Source organism: Convolutriloba macropyga, unplaced genomic scaffold (assembly GCF_964194025.1).
Source record: "Convolutriloba macropyga unplaced genomic scaffold, txConMacr16.3 SCAFFOLD_948, whole genome shotgun sequence".
NCBI lineage: Eukaryota > Metazoa > Xenacoelomorpha > Acoela > Convolutidae > Convolutriloba > Convolutriloba macropyga.
Window position 1 is genome coordinate 22,272 of NW_027451410.1, and position 26,760 is coordinate 49,031.

Here is a 26,760-nt window from a genome sequence, read left to right on the forward strand (position 1 = left end):
TTAAAAATCCAATAAATTTCCATAAATGGGCAGTGACAAAAACGTCGTTTCTGAGTTGATGAAAACACCAACTGTTTCAATGGCGAGAAGCTTAAAAACATTAGATGAACAAGAATATTGTATTAGTGTTTTTCATCAGAATGTTTACTCATTAAGAAGATACTCCGTCGACTTGAATGAAGGGAGCTGTGTCATGATGATTCAACTCCAATCAGATACCAATTTAATAAAAATACACGATATTCCTTTTGAAGCAATTTTTTCCGAAGTGATTAACCATGGCACAAAATTTATCATTATAACACATAAGAAGCCATGTTCACCTCAAAAAGAATTAAGAGTTCTGAAGCTACAAGGTACCCTTTAACGTTTTCGGTGATTTCGATAATGACATAAATCGAGAAAATCAATTATTATCTATCAATGGGTAAAGGTTGCTAATAAAACTGTTAGCTAATGCCAGTAATCCAGACTACAGCGTCAAGCTTAGATAATTTAAATTATCAAAATATTGTAAACTCCAAAACAGAGGTAGAGCGGAAGTTATGTTAATTGTTCTAATTTGTCATCAAGTACATTATTGGAGAAGAAAGAAGATATTCTATTTGATCTGCTTTGGAAACATGTCTATGCTCGGATAGAGCGGAAGTTATTCTAATTGTTCTTCTTTTGGAACAACATCCATGCTCGGATAGAGCGGAAATCTAGATGAGATCATAATTCCAACCTACCTCTGTGTCCAGAAGAGGTGGAGAAACAAGACCCTCAACTACTACTACTATTAGAGGTAATGCAACATTAAAGCCGCAGAAATCACAAGCCAATACGGCTAAATTGGACAACTTTTACTCAGTCAAAACAGCAGCAACCACTTTTCAGGGAGAGTTATTTTTGTCAAAAACCAAGTCTCAACGAAAAGTACTTAGTCGAGCTTTATATATAATGGAGTAAAAGTAGGGAGAAAACTGTTCCCTCTATTCGCCATCTCTAGCTTTTGACATCTTAAACATTTCACTTTTGAAAGATACGAAAAGTTTTGCTGATATTAAACAACCACTAAAAGTGATTTCAAAAGATCAAAATGGTGGAATAACAAGCAATAATCTAAGAACAAAAAGGAACATGCCACATCGAAAGTTGAAAAAGAACAAAGACAATATTGCTATTGTAGAAAAAATGTCTTTGAAAAACCCACTCGAATGGGGCCGAAAACGTTTATCTCAGCAAAATTCAGATCTTATATTGCTAAAAGGCAGGTTTATAAATTGTCAAAAAACGTGATGGTCCAAGTCCTCAATAATTCACCATGTTCCAATACTGCAAAGAGTTACAAAAAATTTAATCAACTAACAGCCCTAGATAACTGAATGGCATTCAAAAAACTAACTAACGTTGGTTGCGACATAAGCCAGCACCTGGAAGTTAAAAATGCGTCTATTCTTGATAGTGTTAAATATTCAATTCTCATAGAGATTAATAAACAAGGAGATTGAGATAGTAATAAGTGACCTGAAAAAAAAATCTGTAGCTGATGAAGACTAAAATTTTACTACACTCGGCACCAGAGACAATAAAATATCTAACATTTCTAATCAATTATTCATCCAAAGATGGTACGTATACTGATCAATTAGCAGGAGATAAAGTTTTTTTTACAATCTGGATGGAAATAACTGAAATCGAGTTTCACTACTTTTGTAATGAGCAAAATTTTTGAAACCGCAATGCTTAACCGCGTTTAGTCTTATTTTGAAGACTTCTTTTCCATATCCGGCATTTGGCTTTCGCGACAAACACAGACCTTCTGACACTGGTGTAATTCACTGAAAAATTGGGAAAACAATAATAGTACTGTGAACACTTTTTCTTGAATCTAAAGGAAGCTTTCGACACAATTGATCATAGTTTAACTCTTTAAAAAGATAGTGCTATGGAGTTAGAGGAAATGCTTTAAAGTGGTTACAATCCGATCTTCAAAAAAGAATACAAATATTGTATTCTTAAACGGAGCAATTAGAGAGTGGTGTTTTTAGGGATCAACCCCTGGCCCTGTTCTTTTTACTATCTAAATAATTGATTTATCTTCGGCCGTTAGAAACCTCAATTTCATTCTCTGTGCTGTGGACGCCACCAGTTTGACGGCCGCATGAGTGCAAACAACTGAGGTCGATCAAGATCTGTTTAAACTTGATGGCTGACGAAGCTCCAATAGATTGGCTATTAAAATAAGTAAAACACTGCAGATGAACGACAAAGCAACAACACGTTGAGTGACAACACATTTTGTTTCAAATTCTAGTACAACAAAAAACAGTCAGATTGTACAGACCTCGTGGTTTCTATCGAGTCAAAGTTATCTTGCAAAATCGGTGAAATTAGCGACATCGGTGAAATACATCAAAGATTGAGCAAGCATTGTGATATAGTTGCAAAATTGACACATTTTGTGCCAAGGAGACAATTAATACATTATGATTCAAATGTCAACACTGTTATCCAGTAGAAAATTTTGTATGGCTGTTGTTCACTGATTCCTATACTTTTTCGCAAAAAACATTGAAAGCCAGTCATTTTAAAAAAAATTGACGCAAGAAGAAATTCTCCATAAATCTTCTTTACCAGTTTAGGGTATGCATATCTAGTAGTTATTGAAACTCGTCATTAAGTTACTCAGCAATCTTCATTAGAGTTTTCAGTAGTAATAGAGTGAGTGATAGTCCCCGGGGGGGGGGGGGGGGTGAGGACCCCCATGTATTAAGATAGGGTATAGCGTATTTTTCGGGATTTGGGTCCTCCCTAACGTATTAAGATAGGGAATGAATTTGCATGCATTAAGATTAGGTATAGCGGTCTTAATGTATTAAGATTAGGTATAGGTTGCATGTATTAAGATTAGGAATAGAATCTCCATGTATTAAGATTAGGAATAGAATCTCCATGCATTAAGATTGGGTATAGTCGCCATGTATTAAGATTGGGTATAGTCGCCATGTATTAAGATTGGGTATAGCCGCCATGTATTAAGATTAGTTATAGCGGTTGACATGTATTAAGATTAGTTATAGCGGTCGACATGTATTAAGATTAGTTATAGCGGTCGACATGTATTAAGATTAGTTATAGCGGTCGACATGTATTAAGATTAGTTATAGCGGTCGACATGTTTTAAGATTATTTATATCCGCTGACATATATTAAGATTAGGGGTATTTTTTGAAAAATTGTTGAGATTTTTGTACATTTTTACGCCGTTTTTTCAAAAATTTCTAATTACTCTCTTCTGATTGGTTAAAAATGACAGCTTTTTTGAAAAAATTGAATTGAAAAAGTTATAAGTAACAGACATAGTATAAATTATGCACATCAAAATACAAAATCACTCGAACATTTACATTAAATTGGTATAAATTGCTATTAAAATAAGTGAAAACCGAGGTACATTTAGCCGAGTGGGTTAATAAAGTCGACAAAAAGGAAAAAACTTGCGTAGCTAACTGAGTAAAAGGTACAATTTTTAAAAACTAATGTCGACTTTATTGGGCACCAGCTTAGTGTATACCCCAGTAATCAAATTTACATATAATTACTAATAAAATTTAGTACATGCACATCATGAACATTGTTCAAGTTTGTTTGTAAAAACTTAAATAGATGAAAAGCAGCATAAATAGTGTAGAACCCACACAAGTTTTCCATTTTCTGGAGTGGTCTCTGTATCATTTTCTGATACTTTTTATTCAAAAATTTGTAATGTGTGATTGATCGTGCTAGAGAATCCGCATAGTAATAGTTCCTATTGAGGCGACCAATCACTATCCAATGTTCACCAGCTTCACTGCTTGGGGAAGTGTTGATGATTGCAAAAGTAAATTTGGGCAAATTTGGGACAAAATCTGCTGGAAAGGATCCAATATACCGGAATTTAAGCTCTGGAATACGTTCAATAATGTCACGAAGTGAGGTGTTATCCATGACAAATAAGTTTTCTTTTCTTTCTCTCACAAGCTCCGTTTGTACAAGGATTCCTGACAGAGCAATCAAGTTGAAAACTTTCGTTCTGTTGAGAGAAGCAACAATCTTTGGATTTTGTGATTTTGTCAACCGTTTCGTTCTGGGTGCTGGCATGAAACAAAACAATAATTATAAAAAGTCCAAGGAAAATTAGCAAAGGAATATAAATATATATATTTGAAGTTAGTCTACCCCAGTTCATATCCATTAGTTAATTAACAATTGATGTAGAGAACAACAGCTAGATAGAGAGGTTAATCCTACAAATGTTCCAACAAAGTACATAAAATTGAAAAAATGATGAAAAATTATTAGACATTTTTGGCAACAGTCCCAAACTGATCAATTTTGACAGTGGACATCCTTTCTCCCAGAACAATGATTTCTGTTACGTTTCGTAGTGAACGATCAAAAAACATTTCCAATCGAATACTTTCACCACTGAGTTCAGGATAATGAACATTTTCGCCAGCATATTGAAGTGAAGTGAGATCGAATACAAGTATGTAGTGGTTCTGAAACTGATGATTCGGTAACGCAGGAATTTCCTCGTTAAAATTCATTGCTTTCATTGTTGTTACGTATGCTCTACAGTCATTAGTTGTATCAAGCGATACAATAGCTCTACCTCCGCGAACAATTCTAAGTTCTCGCAAACCAAATTTCTGATAATGGAAAGGATTTTCTTGAAAATGTCCTGTGAATGCCGAATTGGTGTTCATCGCAATAGCTTCTCTTCTGATTGGAGCATTGTTAAATACATTTTCCTGAATAAACTGGTTCTGTCCTGAGGGAATAATAAATGTACGTGCAATGGTTTCCATAAAGTTGTAACAAGCAGGTTGATGAGTTAATTGGTATTTGATAGTCTGGTCATACACTTCGTTAACAACCAAGCGTCGTGTAAATAAGGAACAGTCAAGAACCTTAAGGGAAACGTGAGGATTGTAGGAAATCATGTAAAAATTAGGTCTTGCACGAATCAATTTCAATCTTACTTTTGTATTTGGAAGCAGTAACTTTTCACATTGAAACAGGTCAATAGCTAATTTACCGTAGTAAGTGCTTCCATTTTTCAGCAGAAGTTCTTCCTCTCGGTCTATAAACGGGCTCTTCTCATAATCACTAGGTTTTTTTCAAATTCGTATCCATGACAAGCCAAAATGCCTTCATTATTTCTCGTTGAAGCATTAAATTCATTGGAAATTAAAGCCTTGTGTCCATAGAGACCATTTGAGTTCTACACTTGTTGATTGTTCAGATACACTTCACAGTTGGAGAAGAGTGAGTGTAAAACATTGTTGACATGAGTTAGATAATGTAAATCGCCATCTGTGAAAGACATACCCATATCTGGTTTTCCATGCTCATCTTTTTTCATAAAGTCATCAAACAATCTTCCCTTTTGTAGTCCAAATTTGATTTGAAGCTGTATATCTCTCATATCAAGATAGATGCTTCTATCTGTTTCAAATTCAAATTCAATGCTGCTTTCATCCAGTGAAGTACTAGGATAAACTTCTTGAACATGAGAAGACTCAATTGGTTCCAAAACAGGAATTTTGTCAAAAATCTCCAAGCAAGAGTTTGTAAAGTGTCCATATCAAAAATTGGAATCGTTTGTTGATCTGGAATTCATTTTAGATTAGCAAATATATCTTTTCTCGTTCGACGACGTCGACTGATTTTTGGAGGTGATCTACGAATAATGCGACGTTTTCTTGTTTTTCCTGCACCTAGCTGTTTACGTAAAGTTTTCTTTCCAACATCAGCAGCGACAGATTTGAGTTTTTTCTTCCCAGTCAAAGCATTTCCAATTTCAGGAGCAGCCATTTCAATTAAATCAGCTCCCACTATTTTTGCTGCTGGGACAACATATCGTCTCAAAAACGGAATTGCTGTCCTCCCAATTGTTTGCGCTAAAGCTCCAAATCCCCTACCCCTTTGTCTGGCATATCCGCGAAAATACGGTAAATCACTATCAGCAACCATTTTTTACAGTCTTAATTCTAATAATGATTTTCAGAAGTTTTTCTAAACATTAGTACTGCTCTAGTTACTCCAACAGAGTTGAAAGGTACTTTTTCACCATAAGAGTCTCGGAGCTCTAATTTTATGCTGTGGAATGAATTTTTCAGAATTTTTTTAAACTGTAGGTTTGGAAAATTTTGATAATTCATGTATTGGCCAGTTGAGATGATGTGTCCATTCTTAACCTTTGATATAAAAGGAATGCATCGTAAAAGAGCAGCTTTTGTATCACCCACAATGTTGTATTCAACAATATCACTATATATCATCAATGTATGTATTCGTACAATGTCATAAGGGAACTTGGGAAAATGTGGACCAGCACCACTCATGAAAACACCCATCCCATAAACAGCTTCTTCACATCCAAAGACATGACAAAGATCAGCACTAAATATAACAAGTAAAGAATTCTCATTGGGAAGACTCAAAGAAATTCGCTGTGAAATTTTGTTAACGTGTAATCTGATTGGTGTTTTTTCATACTTTTCTCGTTCCTGAACTTTTTTGTTCATTTCGTTTACAATATCAGAGATCGAAGGATATAGACCTGGCTCAAGTGTGTAATAGTCTGATGGTTTTGTATTCGGTGTTGCTTCATCTAGATAGAAAAATTTCCCTTCCGTGATGTTTTGGTACAAGGAAGGATAAGATAGTTCTGTAATTGCAACCTCCCATTCTCCTTCGAGATTAATTTGTTCCGGAAGAAAGTTTGTAAAAGAACTTAATGTATTATTTGGATAACAATCAAAGGAAGCATTCGAAACCAACTCTACAGTAAAAGAATTCATATCTAAATGATACACTTTGCAAGCTCTTGTTCATAAAATTTGCCTAGAATTTCATCACCTTGTTCTCCATGAAGGTTATAGGTTGGTGGTTTTAAAGTCGCAATTTTAACAATTTCAAAAATTTCACTTGTGAATTGAGACTTGTAACCTTTTCTAAATGGGATATCGTACTTGGAGATTCGAACTTTGTCTCCAATTTTAAAGCGTGGTTTTTTGTACCCAATAATAGGGTTTTTGTAAAAAAATTGACAAAAAATCTGAATTTTTAACATTTTTGGGGGATTTACCTATAGATCTGTTAACTCTTGTATTCATAGTGTTAACAAAACTATCCATTTTGTGAACGTATTTATCGCCGTTTTCCTCCATGTAGCAATAAATAATGTTTTTTAAAGATCTAATTGCTCTTTCTGCTACAGCAGCTTTTGTTTCACTTCTTGTAGAGTAGATTTTGATGTCTCTACTCTTGCAAAATTTTTTGAATTCTCCCCCGAACTCAGTACCTTGATCAACCCAAACTCTATCAGGTTTAGTGTTCTTCCTTAACATTTTTTTAAAGGCAGCTACAGCATCAGACGCATATTTTGACTTCATTGATTGAACACGGACCAGGCGAGAAAAGACGTCAACACATATCAATAAGTATTTCACACCGTTATTAAATTCAGACAATTTATCCATAAAAGCCAAATCAAGGCACCAAATCTCATTGATACGTTTTGCAAAAGCAGGTAATCTTTTGAAATGTCGAATTGCTCGTCTAAATTTAGTGTAAGAATTCTTTCTGTATAAAAAATCAGTAACCTTCTTCTTTGACAACCCACTGGCTTTCTGAAGGTTTTGAACTGAACCATGTGCGGCTTTTCCTTCCTTGTACAATCTCTGTAGCTTGGCTTTTTCAGATTTGGAAAGGGATCCAGCTTCCTCGTTCTTTGCTTTTGGCATCTTTGTTTAAAATTTTATGTGGATTTATGCCGATTGCGTCAAGAATTGTGTAATAAATATCGGGACATTCAACGTTTTTCTTCTTCCGAGCGCATACAAAATCGACAAATGCAACGTTTGAATCTCTTCCGTCTAACAAAATGGAGTCAGATAGGGATAGTTTAATGCGAGGTGAATTTAAAATTTCATTGATAAGTGATTCGTTGCTAGAAGACTTTGTTTTAGCGTTAACTTTTCTATAAACAGTTTCCAAATTTTTTGGAACCGAATCCTGTTTTTCGTTATATTTGTCCAATCTTTGAGGTGATAACCTGATTTTTTGATCCTAAAGTTGTTGAGGAATCAAAACAAACTGATCCATTTCAAGAGAGACGATTAATGATTGACGGAGTTAAAATTGATATAAGACTGATGCCTTTTTTGGAACTCAGAATCTGTCTTCTTTTACTGAGGCTTGTTCTTTTTAAAATAAGAAGATGAATTTCTTCTCTGAACTTTAAAACTTCTTGTTTTTGAATTTCTCTTAGCTCTCCTCTTAGAAGGTTTACTATGCACTCGTTTAGAAACTGGATAAAGTCTTTGGGACAATTTTTGAGAAAAGTTATTTTGAAGCTCTGGAAATATTTCTGGATCGCGATCAGAGTAGAGAGATGTTGTGTGCTCATCGTTCAAAAATGTAATCTGTTGCTTGCTTTGAGGTAGGAAAAATAAAGATGGTGTTGAACCACTGTTAGTACAGTATCTCAGAGAGTCGACTGTTTTTGGTGTCAAGTCAATAAGTAAATGATCATAGGGAGCTGAAGTTGCTGTGGTATACCAGTCTTTTAGTTGAGATCCCAATCCCAACTGTTGACTGAGCGTGTTTATTTGTAAGACGTCTCTGGGTGATTTGAATAAAACAATATGGGGGGTCTGTAGTTCAATATCCCTTCCTAGTCGGCTTTGATGAAAGACATTGTGCTTTATGTATACTGTACTTATACCTTTATGTCTACCAGCAGTAGCTATTTTTACAAATTCTTTAGAACTAGAAATTTCTTCACAAGAGTCATGAAAAATAAGTAAATACTTTGTTTCATTATTAGGTAAATTTTGTATCAACTCAAAATCAACACCTTGAACGAACTCAATGTTTTTTATATTTTTTGACATTAGTCCGTAAAGAGATTGATAGTGTTGATAAAAATAGTAAATTTTGTCAAATTCTGGTTGAAAAGTTCCAAAAACTAACCAATCATGGATGAGTTGGGATTTCCCAGATCCACTTGGTCCAACCAATGAAATAAAAACTCGTTCCTTCGTGGAAATTATTTTGTTCATAATTTTGGAGAAGGTAAAATATATCCAACTGTACTCGACAAAATGGGGATCCAAACTGTTGTCTCCTCACAAGTCTCAGCTAATGTAATTCTTACGATTCAACAAGCTAAAATCAATAGTATGACAAAGAACTGGGACAAAAAAACTACTAAAGACCGATTACACGTCTGTCCAAAACATTTCCAAGATTGACGTTCTTGATTATTGTCATCAAAGACAAAATTACCTAATTGAAGCCCCTTATCAGTGTGATCAGTTATTTAGACGCTATCTTCTTCCCCTGGGGATAAAGGAACTGTGCAACTGAATTGAAACGTAAACAACGAAAAAATTGCCAAAAATTAATAAAAAGATAAGTGAACTAAACATAACACACAACCAAATTATTGTTCCCTCAGATGAATCAGTGAGAAAAAGCATCAAAATTGAAAAAGTACCAAAGTTAGGAGCAAGACTATGAAAGAATAATAAAGTATGGGAACACAGTATTTGTAGATATTTTTTGACCAACTCATTTTCTTATACTAATTTCAGGAAAAAAATTACAAATAAAAATGATAAATTACAATCACAAATACAAACATTAAATATTACCAAAAAAATTTAAAGTCCATATCCCATAAACGTAAGCCTTCTTTTCTGCACAATGAAGAGTCTTCTTGTGTCGATAGGGGTAGTTGCTGCAATTCCATTCAACATCCTTGTTTTCTAATAGTTCGGAAGCCTTCGGACAACCAAGATCATCAAGATTTTCCACATCCTTACACAAGTAGGGTGATAAAATTTTGCATTTTTCAAGTCCTTTAGCAAAGTACTCTGTTGTTGGTGAGCAATGTTGATGTATAATAAAAGCCAACTCAGAATAATCAAGCTTTCCATGGTTCCAATTTATACCGTGCATATTTTTTGTATTCCATTTTGCTTGAAAAGTCGGCTTGTAGTCTTTAGGTGGGAGAAAACTGTATCCAAGTACAACTCCGTCCTTAAAGATTCCCAACTCTTTGATAATTTTTCCTTCTAAGCATTCAATATCTAGTACAACGAGAGGCATTCTTTCTTCTGGGATGATTTTTCAAAAAATGATCAACAGTCTAGCATTTTGAAAATACGTGGATGACAAATTTTTATAAAGATACAAAAGAACAGACCAGTAATGTGACCCAAGAGACATGAGCTCGGAAATTGAGGTAACATGTAACAATAACCCGGTCCTTGGTTTGTAGTTGCTTTAACCGCTACAGCAGAATCGTGTAAAATTGCTTGTAAACGAAACACTTTCGATCTTGCTAGGAAAAGGTCCAGAATTGAATTACCGTATCCAATAAGTCCTCCGTGGGGGAAGTTTTGGTCAATTTCCTCCAAATTAATGTTTTGATCCCAAATTTTACATGCAGCCAGGAAACAGTTTTCTCGTTTTTCGTTGTTGGGAAACATTGGAAAAATACTACTGTAACAATTAAAAATGTTTAGAAGTGTGACAATATCCATCAATTGTTTTCTTTATTTATCTAGAGTGATACTGGTCTTTTTGAAAGTCTCTACATAAGAAAGAAGGTCAGGAAGATGTTCCAATATTTTTTTGTATTCCTCCTTTTTTAGTTCAATTTTTGTCAAAAAACTCCATTGAACTCCGTTCCAACGATGTTGTGAAATGGAAATTTCATGTTTATCAGATTGATATATTAAAGTAGTGCGTCGTAATCCGTTATGAATAACCCACTTTAGTTCTAAAAAATTGGTCTCACTGTCAAGTTTATCAAATTTGGGAAAATTTAGAGCTTCAAGAACTGTATAAGAAGACTTTTTTAGTTCGTAGTGAAGTCTAACGTGGAATACTTTAGATTTATTTCTTAGACTCAGAAAAATATTTCTGGAGGAACCAATATTCCAACTCATTTTCAGTTTGAAAAAAAAGAAAAATGATTCAAATAGTATGAATTAAAAAGACAAATACATTATAAAATTACACATTTATTGAAATGTACATTGTTGAATATTAGAAAAGTCCTTCAGATTTTGTATCAACTCCTTGAATTCATCCAGAGTGTAGCTGACATAAGTCACTTGTTTGAACTCGTTGTTCTCCTTTCGACAAAAAAAGTCGAATTTGTACATAAGTTGAAGCTGGGTTGTCCTTGATGTATTGGAGGAAAGTAACATAGAGTCTGCGGTTTCGTCCAATGCTAATCTCTCTCACTTTGTGACACTGTTCCAGCACGTGTTCCATTCCTATGTTTTTGTCGAATTGGGGTTGGTTTTCTCTCATCTCCAGTTCTCCATTGAGAAGATCCTCCTTGAGGAAGCAGAATTTCTTAAACTCATAGTCTCCAATTCGCAGTTGCTGGCACTTTTCAAAAGTCCCAGAATTGTCTTTTCTAAAGACTTGGAAGGTTGGTTCAGTATAAAGTTGTCCGTTTCTTGAAATCTGGGACATAGTAAATCTCCCAAATCTTTTTGAATTGGAACCAAAGTCCATATAAAAAGGAACCGAATCAGTCCCTGGTTTTGGTGAGGATTGAGTGTACATCGAAGGAGCACTCGAAAGAAAAGGTAATACTTTAGAGAGAGACATTTCAACAACTTGAGCTTAGAGTGAAAGAGAAAATAAATGATGTATTTGTACGCAATTCCTCTCAATAACTTAAAATTTCTTTTTATGGTAATGACGTCATGTATACCCATAAAAGGTATGCTAAATGACGTTATTTCTTTATAGGGTAATCTATTCGGAAATCTTGAGGTTCGCAATTTTTTTAACCAGAATTTCAAACGGATCCTGGTGTTCAGCTCGTCTGTGTTGCATTAAAGAAAAATAGTGCTTGAAATATTTTGAACAAGTATAACAACGAATTTTTTAGCCTTCTGTTTCTTGAACTGTATCATTTCGAAAATGAGTTTTTATGGAAACAGAACTTGTTACCTCTAAAAATAGAAATTACGTTACCGTAATTCTTGTTTCCATATACAGGTTCTATAGTGTTATCCCGATATAGAAATGCAGCAATAATGTGTCAGGTTTTACCTCAATTTTACAGAGATTATAATGACAAGACATTATTCATTTCTGTATCAGTTAAGGAGTATAAACCTTATCTACTCACTAAAAAAATACTCCGTTGCTACTCATAATGACAACTTTTGTCCATTGAAGACCTGTCACTACCACATTATTCTCATTTCATCCTCAGTGAAAGAGATACTAGAGAAAATGGAAAATTTGTCTTATGTTTATCAAACAAGTGATTGCTTGTACACACTCTATAAACATCAGTTCTTTGGTTCCATTATAGAAGAGTCAGGAGTGGTCTTTACTCAGTTAACCAGAGCGGTAGAGCACAACTTGGAGAATAAGTACGTGGAAAAAGTGCCCAGTATCCAAAAAACGATTGAGTAGAAAGAAGTTCAAGCGTCACCTTCTACGCGCTGAGCAAAGAAATGCGAGTACTCAAACCCTTGGATCATCTTTTCTAGATAGGGTGCATTCCCTTAGAAATTCAAAGTATGAGATTGAACTTATAAAGATTGTTGATTGTTTGTTAGATGGACATGGCATAATTGATAATCCTCTTTTGTATCTTGAAATTAGAAAATAAAGTATATAATTTCTTGCTTGTGATTTGTATTTACCTTTATAATTTAAATTAACTTATGTTAAAAATCAATTTTTCAAAAACTTTTCTTAAAAATCGAAAATTCAAACTACTTTTTTATTAAATATCGAAAAAATTTTCAAACTTTTCTCTTAAAAATCGAAAACTTTTTCAAGAATTTCTGTTTAATATCCAGTTTTGAATTGAAAAAGTTTGCTTAAATGTCGAAAAAATTTTCAAAAACTGTCATTTAAAAACGCAAAAAAATTTCATTTTTCTTCCTTTTACGGTATGATTTTGCGCAAATAAAAGAAATTTTCTTTACATTTTAAAATGACAACTTTCGAACTTGTTTTGTTTCAATAAATATCAATTTTTAACACAAAGATTTTTATTAAAAATCGAAAAAGTAATTTAGTTTTTTTTCTTAAAAATCAATTTTAAAACGATCGTTTTTGTTAAGAAACAGAATTTTTATCAAAGTGTTCCTAAAATTTTGACAAAAAAATTGCTGTGTTTTTTTTCAACATAGCTTGCATAGTGTTTGTAGTAAAGAAAAAGTTCAACTTAAAAAGTAATGAATTCAAACAAAAGTATAAATACACCACAAGTAATTCAAGTATAAAATTTACAATATCAGGTTCATTCAAAAAGAGTTCTCACAACGTGATCTGGCAAGTTTTGAATCTCATTGCCAAATGGACGGACTCTTTCAACGATTGCTGGAGGCTCTGTAGGTCGAACACTGATGGGGGTTACCGGAACCTCATCAGTCAGCACAATGGGGTTGTGAGCTGTTCCGTCCTCTATGGAGGGGGTTGTCATTGACGGTGTAGTTGACATATCAGTCGAACCATAATACTGAGCTGGATCGAAGTTTTCCAGATCGTTAAATGACCACGTGGTGCTAGTATCGACACTCAATTCGCTTTGTTGACTGCTGCCAGCATTGCTCACTATCTGGAGAAGGCTGCTTTGCTGCTCTGGACTGGATACTTGACTTGTCTCGGGTGTATTGAACCAGTGGTTGGGAATCTGTCCTTCCTACCATGGAAATGTGTACTGAATGCTTCCAGCAACGTAGTTTTCGGGAAAATCTGTTCCGTTAACGTGAGGGTAGTGATGCCCACTGATCACAGCAACTTCGTGGCCCATTGCGTGAGTTCCAAGCTGATTCTCCGTGATTGGAACCTGCCCCTGATGATGTGTCAAACTGTTGTCGCTGGTGCTCAATAATGTGCCACACTGTGATAGGTAGGGTTACAACGGACTCGTAAAGACCATTCGACAGGTCTCTGATGCTGATCCGAGCAGTCTCTTCTGTGAAAGAAACTGAGTAGAGAAGGCTGTTGTTCTGCACTGTAAATTCCATTTCTCAATGTGGTGAGACTAGAGTCAAAGGTAGTTGAGACAGAGGTGATGTTGTTTTTAGAGAAGAGAAAGCAAGTGATGCTGGGTGAATTTTTCGGCTCTATTTATACTAAACTCCAACCGATGAGAACAAAGTTTCCAAAAAGGTTAATGTTTAGCAGAAAAAGTGACGTTATTTTCCAGAAAAAGAAATGTCTCAATTGTAAAGTTACCGAAGAAGGAATCAACTCATAGAAAATCTAACATTACTATCCGAAACCCGTAAGCTCAAAACTGAATATTGACCAAAAAAGGTACTTTTTACACGTGTTATCCTAGTTAACAGCCAAAGATGGATAAGTTAGAGGAAATGAGTTGACGTAATTGATCAAAAAAGTCAAGCTTTGATAAATTCTCTCCATCTCGTCAAATCTCAAATCGATCTCGGAAAATGTTCCAAATTTGGAACTAAATTTTTGTATATAAATGTTGGGGAGTCGTATTCCAAATCGTAGTCTTACCCCCTCTGCATTGTAGTCCTTGTAATAATGAAAGAACAGCGCACTCTGCAGAGATGAAGTAATTGTTACTGGTTCAGGAATTGGGATATAATTAGATTGAGACAAATTTCTGTACTGTTCCATTATCTCTGGGACAGAATTCAATATGAAGAGCATTTCATACTTGTTGATGTGTAGTTCTGACGATAAATCGAAAGATTGTTTTGTTATGTAGTCATCATACTCGAATTTTTTTATAGAAAAGGTTGCATATTCAAATCCTTTACTAAATCGGATAATTCTGTTGTTTTGAGTAAAAATGTCCAAAAAAATGTAAAAGAAATAAGAGTCAACATCAATTTCGTCTACTCTGTAAGCATCAGCGATTCCTTCCTTTCTTTTGTAAAATGAAATTGTTTATCTTGAGAATTAGATTTCTAAAGCTGAAGTCTGATTGGGCGGGAGGTTCTATTACAACAACATTAAGTTGTACAACGTAAACTTGTTCTTCAATAGTAGATAGAAACTTTTTCTTGATCTCTCTCTTGTTGTGTTGGAAGCACATTCATTCACTAGTTTCTATTTTCAGTAAATCAAAATTTGATCTCAGGCAGTAAATTTTATCAATATTTGAGATACAAAATTTTGGACTAAATCTATACAAAATACTGTAACAATCGTGATTTTTTTAAAGAATAGTTTTCTTGTAATTTCTTTGGGGAAATAATCTGAATGGAAAAATTCAAGTAAAGTTTAACAAATAAGAGTGAGAAGAAAATGGGAAAAAAATGTCACGGAATAAATTTGTACATTTTTTGCCACGGAAATTTTTTGCCACGGAATGAATTTGTACATTTAAACTGAAAGTTAGTTAATTATATGTAGAACTGTCGCAATTAGAATCATATCAATCTTCTAGAATTTTCTGTCATTACGTTTGTTTCTAAAAATAGAAATGACGTCACTTCCATATATGGAAGGGATGAGTCATCATCGAGTACCTCAAAGTTACATAGCAGCTTTAAATCATTATACTTTCTGTTTTTTCAGATTCAGTTGCTTCGCAATTTACCTCAATTTTACTCAATTCATATTAAACTAACACAACAATGCCTGCTCTCGATAGAAATCTCCCAGTGAAATGCACAAAGTGCGAAAAAATGGTGGTGAAGAAAAATATGGCAAGACAAACAGTCTTGTGATAGTGGGACTTTATCATGTCCCAAATGTCCCAATTACTATACTCAGAAGAAGGAAGACTTGAATTATCACCTTGCCAAGCATCATGCCCCAAAAGATGTTAAGCTTAGTACTGTGTGTACTGTGTGCTTGGAAGAGTTCCCAAGTTTTTATTCTCTTCAACAACACAAGAGCAGAAAGCATGGAACTTCGACAAAAGTTGGGACCAAATCGAGTGAAAAGCTCAAAGAAGTCCTAGAATCAGAGGAGCTAGAACAGAACAACGAGCAATTGCAGCAGGAACTTAGTGCTTGCCAGCACTTTTTTGATGATACGGAAATGGAGAATGGGAGACATCGAGTGTTTAACTTCAAGTTGTCCAAGCTCGATCCCAATGAGATCAACGAGAAATTAGAAGAAGTTTTCGAAAAATTAAATTGTGCTGCCAAAGTGAATCTAGCTCTTGGTTTTATCCTGCGCAATGTGGACACAGATGAGTATCGATACTTTTATGCGCATGAGAACAACACTTTCTTTGAAAAATCTCATTTGCTCTGCTCAAAAGGTGACTTGGTCTCTCTTCAAGACAGAGTAGAGAAAATGGATCTAGTGGAGACGTGCGCACAGGAGAGGTAAAATACAAAGTGGCGATTTGCTTTGACTACTAACGTAACAATATTCTGCGCTCTCCTAAAAAACATTCCAATGGGATGTATCGATGCTGTTCTTCCTGAACAGTTACTTAGACGACCGGATGTGAACTGTCTGGTCTCGAATGGTTACGGTGAGACCTACAAAGATTATCTTTGCCTGTTCAGAGCTATAGCTGTTCACTTGTACGGATCATCTGAGTTGGAAACGAATGCAGCAAATTTGTTTAGTGCTTTTCTTCATGAATCCGGACATGATGCAATCAACTTCAGGGGAGTATCAATCGATCATCTCGTGTTTGTTGAAAATGCGATAAAGCATAACATCTTTATATATGATATTGATATAGAAGAAGGAGAATTCGTTGGAGAACTTGCAAGAAGAAGTGTTGAAATGTACGAAAAGAACATCAATTTACTGCGATACAACAACCATATATGCTACGTGGATGATATTAACACATTCTTTAAACGATTCCGTTGCCCCAGTTGCGATACATTTATAAAGTACGTAAGTAATTTCAACCGTCATGTAAAATCCTGCAAAGACAGAGTACAGCATATTTATCCAAAGAGTGTGTATGCTCTGCGAGAAACATTGTTCGATAAACTCGATGCATTCGGAATTTCCTACAACGATGATCAAAAATTGTTCAAAAACTTGGCTATTTTTGACTTTGAATCTATCTGCGTTCCCACTGAAGAGCTAAAAGATACAAATACAACTACTTGGATTGGAAAACATGAACCAATATCTGTCTCCATTTCCTCCAACTTGATTGAAGAACCTGTGTTTCTTTGCGACAAAGACCCGAAGAACCTGATTGTTTCTTTTGTCGAAGCTCTTGAGGAGTTAGCTAACAAGAGTAAAACCGAAATGCAAACAAAATTTGCATCAATTCAAGAGATAATCAATAGTCGAGTTAAAGCCATCTTTGAAAAATTGAACGAAAGGAAAGGTCGAACAAATCCTGCATTTGATTTCAAAGATGAGTGTATTGAGGAGGAGGAGGAAGCTGATATGTCTACTCAGTTCCTACAAATGCAGAAAAATCAACTTTTGGACTTGCAACAACACTTTGAGCGTTATATCAACACATTACCTGTATTTGGATTCAACAGTGGAAAGTACGATTTGAATCTCATCAAATCCTACCTTCTACCTTATCTCATTCCTGAACGGGATATTCAACCTACAGTTATCAAAAAGGCAAATCATTTTGTTTCCTTCAAGTTCGGTGACGTGCAGTTCCTTGACATTCTAAATTTCCTTGGAGGAGCTACATCTCGATTCATTCCTCAAAGCTTACAAGACCAGCGAGACTAAAGGTTTCTTCCCATATGAATGGTTCGATTCTCCAAATAATATTGACGCACCTTTTCTACCCCCCTATGAATGTTTCTTCAGTAAGCTGAAGGATCACAACCCTTTGGAGAAAGAATTCACTGACTTTACTAAGTTGCTGAACAGTGGACTATCTCAAAAAGAATCTCTGAAAAAATTGAGACTGAAAGAAGTTCCTCCATCTGGAGTCGATAACCACAATTACTTGAAAGTGATTTGGGAGGAAGAGCCAATGTCTACATTTAGAGATTTTGTCAAGTGGTACAACAACAAGGATGTTGTTCCAACACTAGAAGCAATGCAAAAAATGATGGAATTTTATCACAACAAAGGAATCGACATGTTGAAACTCGGATGTACACTTCCCAATTTAGCAAACATTTGTCTTCACCAGTCAACAAACCACAAATTTTTCCCATTTGTTGAAAGTGACAAGGATTTACATGATAAAATACGCGAGGACATGACTGGTGGACCTTCTATTGTGTTCACAAGAAAGGCAATAGTTGATCAAACCTTTATCAGGAATTCAGAAAATATTTGTAAATCTATCGTGGGTATTGATGCTAGTCAACTCTACCCCTTTTCAATGTGTCAAGAAATGCCAACAGGAATTTACACACGGTGGGAACTCGACACAAATTCTCAAAAATTCAAAGCTCGAACCAATAAATTTCGAACATTTGAGAACATGGTCATGTCTTATCTCCAATCACAACGCCCGGAATGCATAATTGAAAGCTATTACGGTTTTTGTGCTCATTGTGACACAGTATTCGAAGCAATGGGTTGTTATTTCCATTTTTGCCCATGCCAAGAAGATCGAGCAAGCCTCTCGGAGGAGGAAATGCAGAGAGGAATCAGAAAAAGAGAACATGATGAATTGAGAAGAGACTATTTGAGAAACAAGGGACACAATATTGTTGAAGTCTGGGAGTGTAAATGGTGGGAACGTGTTAAAGAAGAGGAAAATGTTAGAAATCACGTGAGGAAGAACTTTCCCTTCAAACTACCTATGAAGCAAGAGTCTCTTTTAGCAAAAATAAGAGATGGGAAAATGTTTGGATATGTACAGTGCGATCTCGAAGTTCCAGACGGATTAAAGTACAAGTTCTCTAATTTTCCTCCTATTTTTAAGAACTTTAATGTCAGTCTAGCTGATATTGGAAAATATATGAGAGAGTATGCAATTGAAAACAACCTACTCAAACAACCTCAACGAATGTTGATTTCGAGCTTCAAGTTGGAAAATGGGACAATCATTACACCTTTACTCAACTTTTATCTCAGTCTTGGTCTGAAATGTACAAAGATTTATAGATTTGTACAATACACACCCAAAAAATGCTTCAACAATTTTGTTCAGTCAGTGGTAGATGCTAGAAGAGCGGGTGATGAAAATCCTGACTATAGCGTTGTGGCTGAGACAATGAAATTGTTGGGTAACAGCTCTTATGGGTATCAAATTATGGACAGAAGTAGACACACAGAGACCAAGTACTTGAATGATGAGAAGACGCACAAAGCAATCAATGGGAAAATGTTTAAGCGTCTGAACAATGTGTCAAAAGAAATTTACGAAGTTGAGCTTGCGAAATCGAAAATTGAGCATCGAGAACCTATAATAGTTGGATTCTTCGTACTTCAGTACGCAAAATTACGTATGTTGGAGCTCTACTATAACTTCTTCGACAGATTTTGCGATGTGGATAAATTCGAAGAGTTAGAGATGGATACAGGTTCTCTTTATTTAGCGCTAGCGCACGAGAACTTGTATGATTGTATTCGACCTGCTAAAAAGGAAGAATGGGAGACTTTGCGAGAAAAGGACTGTGATGATTCCTTCAGAGCAGATGCTTCACACAACTTTTTCCCTAGAACATGTTGTTCTAAACATAAGAAGCATGATAAACGGGAACCAGGTCTTTTCAAGGAAGAACTCAGATGCACCGAAATGATTTGTCTCTGCAGTAAAACCTATTGTTGCTACGATGCTAAGTCGGACAAGTACAAAATCAGTAGCAAAGGTCTGAACAAAAGAACTCTGGAGGAGCCTGGAGATGGACCAATGGAAAAATATCGACGAGTGATGGATGAAATTATCAACCTTACTTCGACAAATAGAGGTTTCAGAACAATAAATCATTGTGTTGCTACATATGAACAGACAAAGAAAGGGTTATCCTATTTCTATCCCAAGCGAGTAGTTCTAGCTGACGGTATCCATACCGAGCCCCTCAAATTGTAGAGCTTTTATAATAACTTTTATTATTCTCTAACATGTGATATTTTTATTATTTTGTCTTTGTCAATTTTTATAATTATGCTTTAAACTTTATACCAATTTAATGTAAATGTTCGAGTGATTTTGTATTTTGATGTGCATAATTCATACTGTGTCTGTTATCTATAACTTTTTCAATTCAATTTTTTCAAAAAAGCTGTCATTTTTAACCAATCAGAAGAGAGTAATTAGAAATTATTGAAAAAACGACGTAAAAATGTACAAAAATCTCAACAATTTTTCAAAAAATACCCCTAATCTTAATATATGTCAACGGATATAAATAATTTTAAAACATGTCGACCGCTATAGCTAAGCTTAATACATGTCGACCGCTATAACTAATCTTAATACATGTCGACCGCTATAACTAATCTTAATACATGTCAACCGCTATAACTAATCTTAATACATGTCGACCGCTATAACTAATCTTAATACATGTCAACCGCTATAACTAATCTTAATACATGGCGGCTATACCCAATCTTAATACATGGCGACTATACCCAATCCTAATACATGGCGACTATACCCAATCTTAATACATGGAGATTCTATTCCTAATCTTAATACATGGAGATTCTATTCCTAATCTTAATACATGCAACCTATACCTAATCTTAATACATTAAGACCGCTATACCTAATCTTAATACATGCAAATTCATTCCCTATCTTAATACGTTAGAGAGGACCCAAATCCCGAAAAATACGCTATACCCTATCTTAATACATGGGGGTCCTCGCCCCCCCCCCCCCGGGGACTATCACTCACTCTATTACTACTGTTTTCGCAATGAACTCTATAATCTTTCCACAAGAATAAACAAGGCAAAAGGCAGCTAAAATACTGAAATTTTTAATAAGCAAAAAAGAACGCTATTCGATCAAGTTTTGCTGTATTAAACCATATAATACATTGAAGTCACTTGTAATACCCCGAGTTTAAAATATTTGACTGCAAAAGTTTCCAGCTTTTGTCATAATTTAAACGATTCTTACTTGGTGTGATATCACGATTTGGCGAGGTTTATTTATGAAGTTTTTATTTTTGCTTGTTTTGTGAAGCTTATTATCACGGTCTGAGGTACATATTTACTGTCGTATTACCGATTAAGATTTTAAAACTGAGATGTAGAGATGAAACTGTTCTGCCTCAAGGGCAGGCTGAAAAGGTGTGAATAACTTCGTTGACTGTCCCCTCCATCGCAATTTTTTTAATATTCATAATCCTATATTCTGTATCATTGGAGAAGTTAACTTTCTTTCTTTCTAGTTAACAAACAGAATTCAGATCAATGAAACCAATACGTTTTTGATTTGTGAAAACTGCAACCAACTTTGTATATCAAATGGGTGACACACTTTTGAAACACAGCAGAAAAAAAACAATAAGGTTTTGAGGCTGAAGCCCAAGCTTTACGTTCTAAAAAAGACGTTTTTGAACAATTATTTTTTTGCAGAATAAAATCACCTAACTAAAATATTCCTTTTATAATTTTGACGATTTTCAATTTGTTTATTTACCAAGTTGTTCCATCCTTTCAAGCGCAAATTAGGATAGTCAATCTTTTACTGATAATTATCTCTACTTTTGAACTCCCTGTTGAGAGCAATAAACATGTTGAAGAGACGACAGAAGTGATATGTTACCTGCTTTAAGCGGTCGGTGTTTATCCTGCGACAGAAAACCATGGAGCCCTGATAAAGAATACCATGCATGTGTTTCTAGAGGAAACTATGCATAGAGAGTATTAAGTTTATCGAGTTCTTCAGCCACCAAACATGTACATCATTTACGCAATAGATGAAGTGACAAAAATTCATTAAAGAGCGTAGCCACTTTCAAGTTTTCAGTTCAAAGGCTCACGAGATGAAATGAGCTTTGCAAAAAACTAAAAAAGAGCAAATCCTGTATCACAAGCTTTCCAAGCAATTTGTTTAATATTAAGAAGTGTTTTTCACCTGTAAATATGGTGGTTTAGTTGACGAAATCTTCATCTTTTGTCGAATTACACTGAAGCTGGAGAAAAATTCATGGGTTCGTTTTCAACCTTTAACTTGCTGAGCTTGAATTTACTTCTTTTTCTGCAGTACTATTGATTATTTCCAAGTTGTAATTTTACCAAGATAGAGTTTCATCTTTTGAAGCTTGCGTTGATCTTTACGGGTGCATTTTGACCGTTGTTCAATTGTTGGTTATGGTATAAGGACGAATTTAATCATTTGTTATATTCATTTATTATTTTTCTGTGCTTTTTCATTACCGTCATTAATCAGTAAATTCAAATTACCTGACGTCAAAATTCGATTTAATCAAATCTGTCCACAGTTTGCCGTTTCTCAACTATTTGTTCAGTTGATGATGATCGATGATAGAGGTCAGCATAGAATCATGATATCTAAAACAGTACCTTATCAAGTAGCACTAGTGCTAATTAATAAGTTTATTACAACAATCTCAACAAACACACCGCCCATATCGTCTAATTTGACAAATACATATGGCGCTTAATGAAGCATGAACTGCAACAAAATGATTGCTTTGCAAGTAAACACGCTTAATACATGCCTGTTGAACTTCGTTTGCTGGAAAATTGCTTGAAAATAGCCACAGTCGCACCTGACGCACATCGGGATTGAAACAGAAAAAGATAGAGAGTGACAGATTTTTTTAATTGATAGCTTTCTCTAGGTGTCAAATTAAGTTTTAATTTTTTGTCCCATTTCAGTGATTTCTAAAATTGTACCTAATTCAGCTTCTAAATTGAAAGCTATTTAGCGAAACACTAACGCCAACCAGCAACCTCTCTAAAGAACTTGGATAACCTAATGCACCATGACTTAAGGAAAGGTCTTTATAGATTTATCTCATTCGTTTTGATTTTGTTCTTTTGACCTTGAGCGTATTCACTGCATTGCGTAATTCAATGAAAGAATTTCAATTCAATGACAGAATGGAAAAAATCCATTCGGCTGAAACAGTGAGCGAGGTAACTTAGATGTCGAACGTGAAAGTCGTGATTGACGTTAAACGAAAAACGTTATCGAAAAGTAAAACATAACAGGACAAGTACTGAATTACGATCCAAAGAAATGACTGCAAAATTAAACATAGCTGGCAGATTGCCAGAAAATAGCCTCAACAGCAACAAATCCGTCTTTTCATTGAAGACTGATGTTATATTTTGATTAAAAATCTGTATAAGTTTTTGCTGCATCTATTAGATGCTCTCCAATAACCTTCATCTAGAGTGACACACTCGCATTTGACCTTATCTCTTTGAATTAAAGTGAATAAAAGTCAATTTCAAAGTGAGGAAGTCATTTTTGAGAGTGAGGAGAGTCAAGTGTGACAAAAAATTTAATCACGCGAATGAACAAAAAACTCGCTCCATTAAGAGCGAAAAATGACGTCACGCACGCACTTCAGTTGAAATTGCATAAACGAATGAACAAAAAGCAGATTTGAAGTTGTTGTGACGTCACATGGTCGTAAAAAAATCGCGACGACGAACTAAAAAAAAAACCAAGGGAAGGCCAATAATAGCCCCAGCTATCGCTGTGCGGCTATTAGAAACTACTACACCGGACCAGCAGAACAATTCAACAACACCACAAAACAGACTTACAACCTTAGAAAATCAAAACATACCCGGCAGATTGCCGGAAAATAGCCGCCGTTGATTCCAATAAGCATGATTGGGATTGAACGAATAGAATATATTGAAAAAAAAAAGATTTTTGTACAAAAATATTTTCTAAGTCCGATTTATTTTGATGGCTTTTAGTAGTTGAACATACTTCTGTTTCTTAGAGAGAGGCTACAGGGGCTACTATCAACACCAATAAGCATTAGAGGTGGTAACTAAGACTTATAGGAACGACGTTCAAATAGCGGGCAACTAAAATTGGGCTTTATGGGTTTATCCTGTTTCTATTTCTGACTTCAATTTTTTATACCGACTCTGTTCATTTTGAATTGCTTTGCTTAGCAAATGATGTTCAAATTCACTTTTAGCACAATGAGAGAAGAGAGAAACTAGCCTAGAGAAGTCAAAAAGATTTCGCGCAAAATGTCGAAAAAGCGGCAAAATGGTAAAGCGAAAAAAAGTTTGACGAAGTAAAAAAAAATACGAGCGCAATAATAGCCGGCTGAGAAGATGAGGGCGGCTATTAAAAATACCAGCAATCCTAAAATTTTTGAAGCTAATATAATACTGAGAGCCATAATTTATCCATTTTAATATGAACATTAACCCGAAAAAAGGCTTTGAGAAGGGTTTATAATATAAGCCCACAAACCTAAGAACTCGACAATGCAAACAATTTTGACAAACATGACATGCATTACTAAAATATAGCATAACAAAAAGAGAATGGACACAGTAACCATGGCTTGCCAAACACATCCATGATTTCTGAAATACAAGTAAAATGATACCCATCTAACAAAAAAACTCAAAAACGACAAAGGAACGAGAAAAATCGAACCAACCTGGGTTTAAAAACTTTTTCACCGTGAAGTTAGGCCTTCGCAACAAGTTCAGCACTGTAAGCTGTTGAAAATCTAACGGAGCCAGCTGAGGTTCTCTGATGAAACTTAATGCCCACTGGGCACTACCTGTTTATCTCGTTTTGAAAGCTCAGAGTAATGTAAAAATGTGTGAGACTCCAAAAGTATTGGTTCAGATAATCCCTTAGGCACGACAAACTTCACATCAATCACTTAAGCAAAATTAAGCTTGAAATTTATTACACAAATCCTTTTAAATTAATAACAAAATGCTGAGAAATGACAAATCTGATATAAAATACCTGATAAAATATCTGACAAAATGTCTTGACAGGTTCCGACTCCAAAGACAACTATTGGTAAGAAAATGGACAAAAAACTGGTAGCAGTAACAAATACGGCATATACGAAAAAAAAACTGACGAATGTGAAAGTAAAAAACAAGGAAAACCAAAAACATTTTAACAAAAATCCCTAGAAATTGCTAAAAAGGTACTTCATTGCAATCGTTCTAGGAACCAGAACATCATACAATTTTTTTACTCCATCAAATTCATCTGCCTTTAGAAATACTTCTGCTCGATCAGTGACCTATCCAATTCCTTTTAAAGAGAAACTAAACAATTAAAAAAGGAAACCACAAAAAAATTGTAAAAGTCTAAGATATTTTAAGAATTGTAAAACACCAAGAGAAGTTACAGGCTTTGAAAAAGACAAACGTGCTCAGAAATATCGCTCTCGAACGGATGGGTGCAAAAACCTCCAAACCCTCAAGGGTTCAAACCCCGGACCTTCAGAATGCCCGTCCCACATCTTGAACAGTAGGCTAAAATTGCATAAATCCGTTTTCGCTTAATGAAGAACTCAATTGTGAAAAAGTCACTAACAAAATCAGACTGTTCTAGAACAAAAGTGGAAAAATGGTCAAGCAAAAATTTTGAACAAAAAGGTTTACACGTTTACAATAATTGCTTTAAACTTCGTTCGACAGCGATTAAATAGATCATTATTACCCCTCTTAGAATCGTAAAACGACAGAGCACCAGTACAATCCAGATTCTTTGGATTTTTAAAAGGAAGGCACTTAAATGATAGCCGTTGAGAAGCTGACGGGGGGCTATTACCAAATGTGCAAATAAAATACCCATTTCTGGTCGCCCAACTGTTCTTTGACGTTGCCGATGCCCAGTGCAGTTTTCTTGTAGGACTCGACGAAGGTTGAGAAGGCGTCCAACTCCGATTCCTTCACTGCTTTACACGCAGAGGGATCCTGTCAACAACATAAACATGACAATTTCTTATCATTCCGACAGCAAAGGTGTTCACGTTCAAACAATGACTTTTGCGGGTGTTTTAATACAATATTTGAAAAACTGAACGGCAGTACACAGTTAATTTAAACTAGAAACACAGTTAATTTATGTCATTCTTTCGGACATCAAAAATCATTGGACATGGTCACAAAACTACAATACGTCGTAATCGACTATAAGTAAAGCCACATCCAACGCTGCATAACTTTCTATGCCTCATAACTTTGTAGAAAAATGCTGACAAGAAATCGGTTTTCGCCAAATTGAGCTTCTCGCAATTTACAGCGTCGACAAGATGCGTTTTTCTGTTGCAATATATCATTTTCGTGCTCAATTGGAAGTAATTCTTCTGCAAAATTGAAGGTAATTCTTCTCCAAATTAGAGGTAATTCTTCTCCGACTAATTTTTGTATCCTAATCAGACGGGACAAAGAAACCATACGAAAACATGGACGCGACAGTATTTGACTTGGACACACCTGTAATACACAAGAGACTTTCAATGAAGGTGATAAAAAGATAAAACTACAACTATCTGTAGTAATTCGTGTCAAATTACAACCTTCATTACCTCGAATGAATGAGCGCCAGCAGTCTTAGCTGAAGCAGTGCAATGCCGAATCACAAAAACAATCGTTGCTGTAATCGACTTAAGAGTAAGTAACTCTTCATTCGAACTCTTTAAAAAATCATTCAGTCATACCGAACTTTGTCATTAACTATCAAATTCTTGTAAACGTAAGCCGACTAACGTCGGCAGAATTGCTCTCTCGACAAGAGGCGCGAGGTCGATCAATTTTATCTGATGGGAGGGTGGAGTGGGGTATCTTGGATAAATTCAATTTTTTCAGACTTTCAGCGGCAATTTACCGCGAATAAATTTAGCGGCTTAAATTCTTAGCGACTTTTGAGAAAAAAGCAAGAACAAATTC

The 26,760-nt window shown here is 35.1% G+C and overlaps 1 protein-coding gene across 1 annotated transcript in view; it reads right to left on the minus strand.

The window, feature by feature from the left end:
- LOC142356669 (testin-like) overlaps positions 1–26,760 on the minus strand; it is a gene marked incomplete at its 3' end in the record, with an annotated part of 42,306 nt that overhangs the window by 9,294 nt on the left and 6,252 nt on the right. The window contains exons 2-3 of the mRNA XM_075408499.1: positions 26,400–26,428; positions 25,660–25,785 (exon numbers count right to left, since the gene is read on the minus strand). Of these exons, the coding sequence (XP_075264614.1) occupies positions 25,660–25,785; positions 26,400–26,428 (155 nt within the window). The remainder of the gene's footprint in view (positions 1–25,659; positions 25,786–26,399; positions 26,429–26,760) is intronic.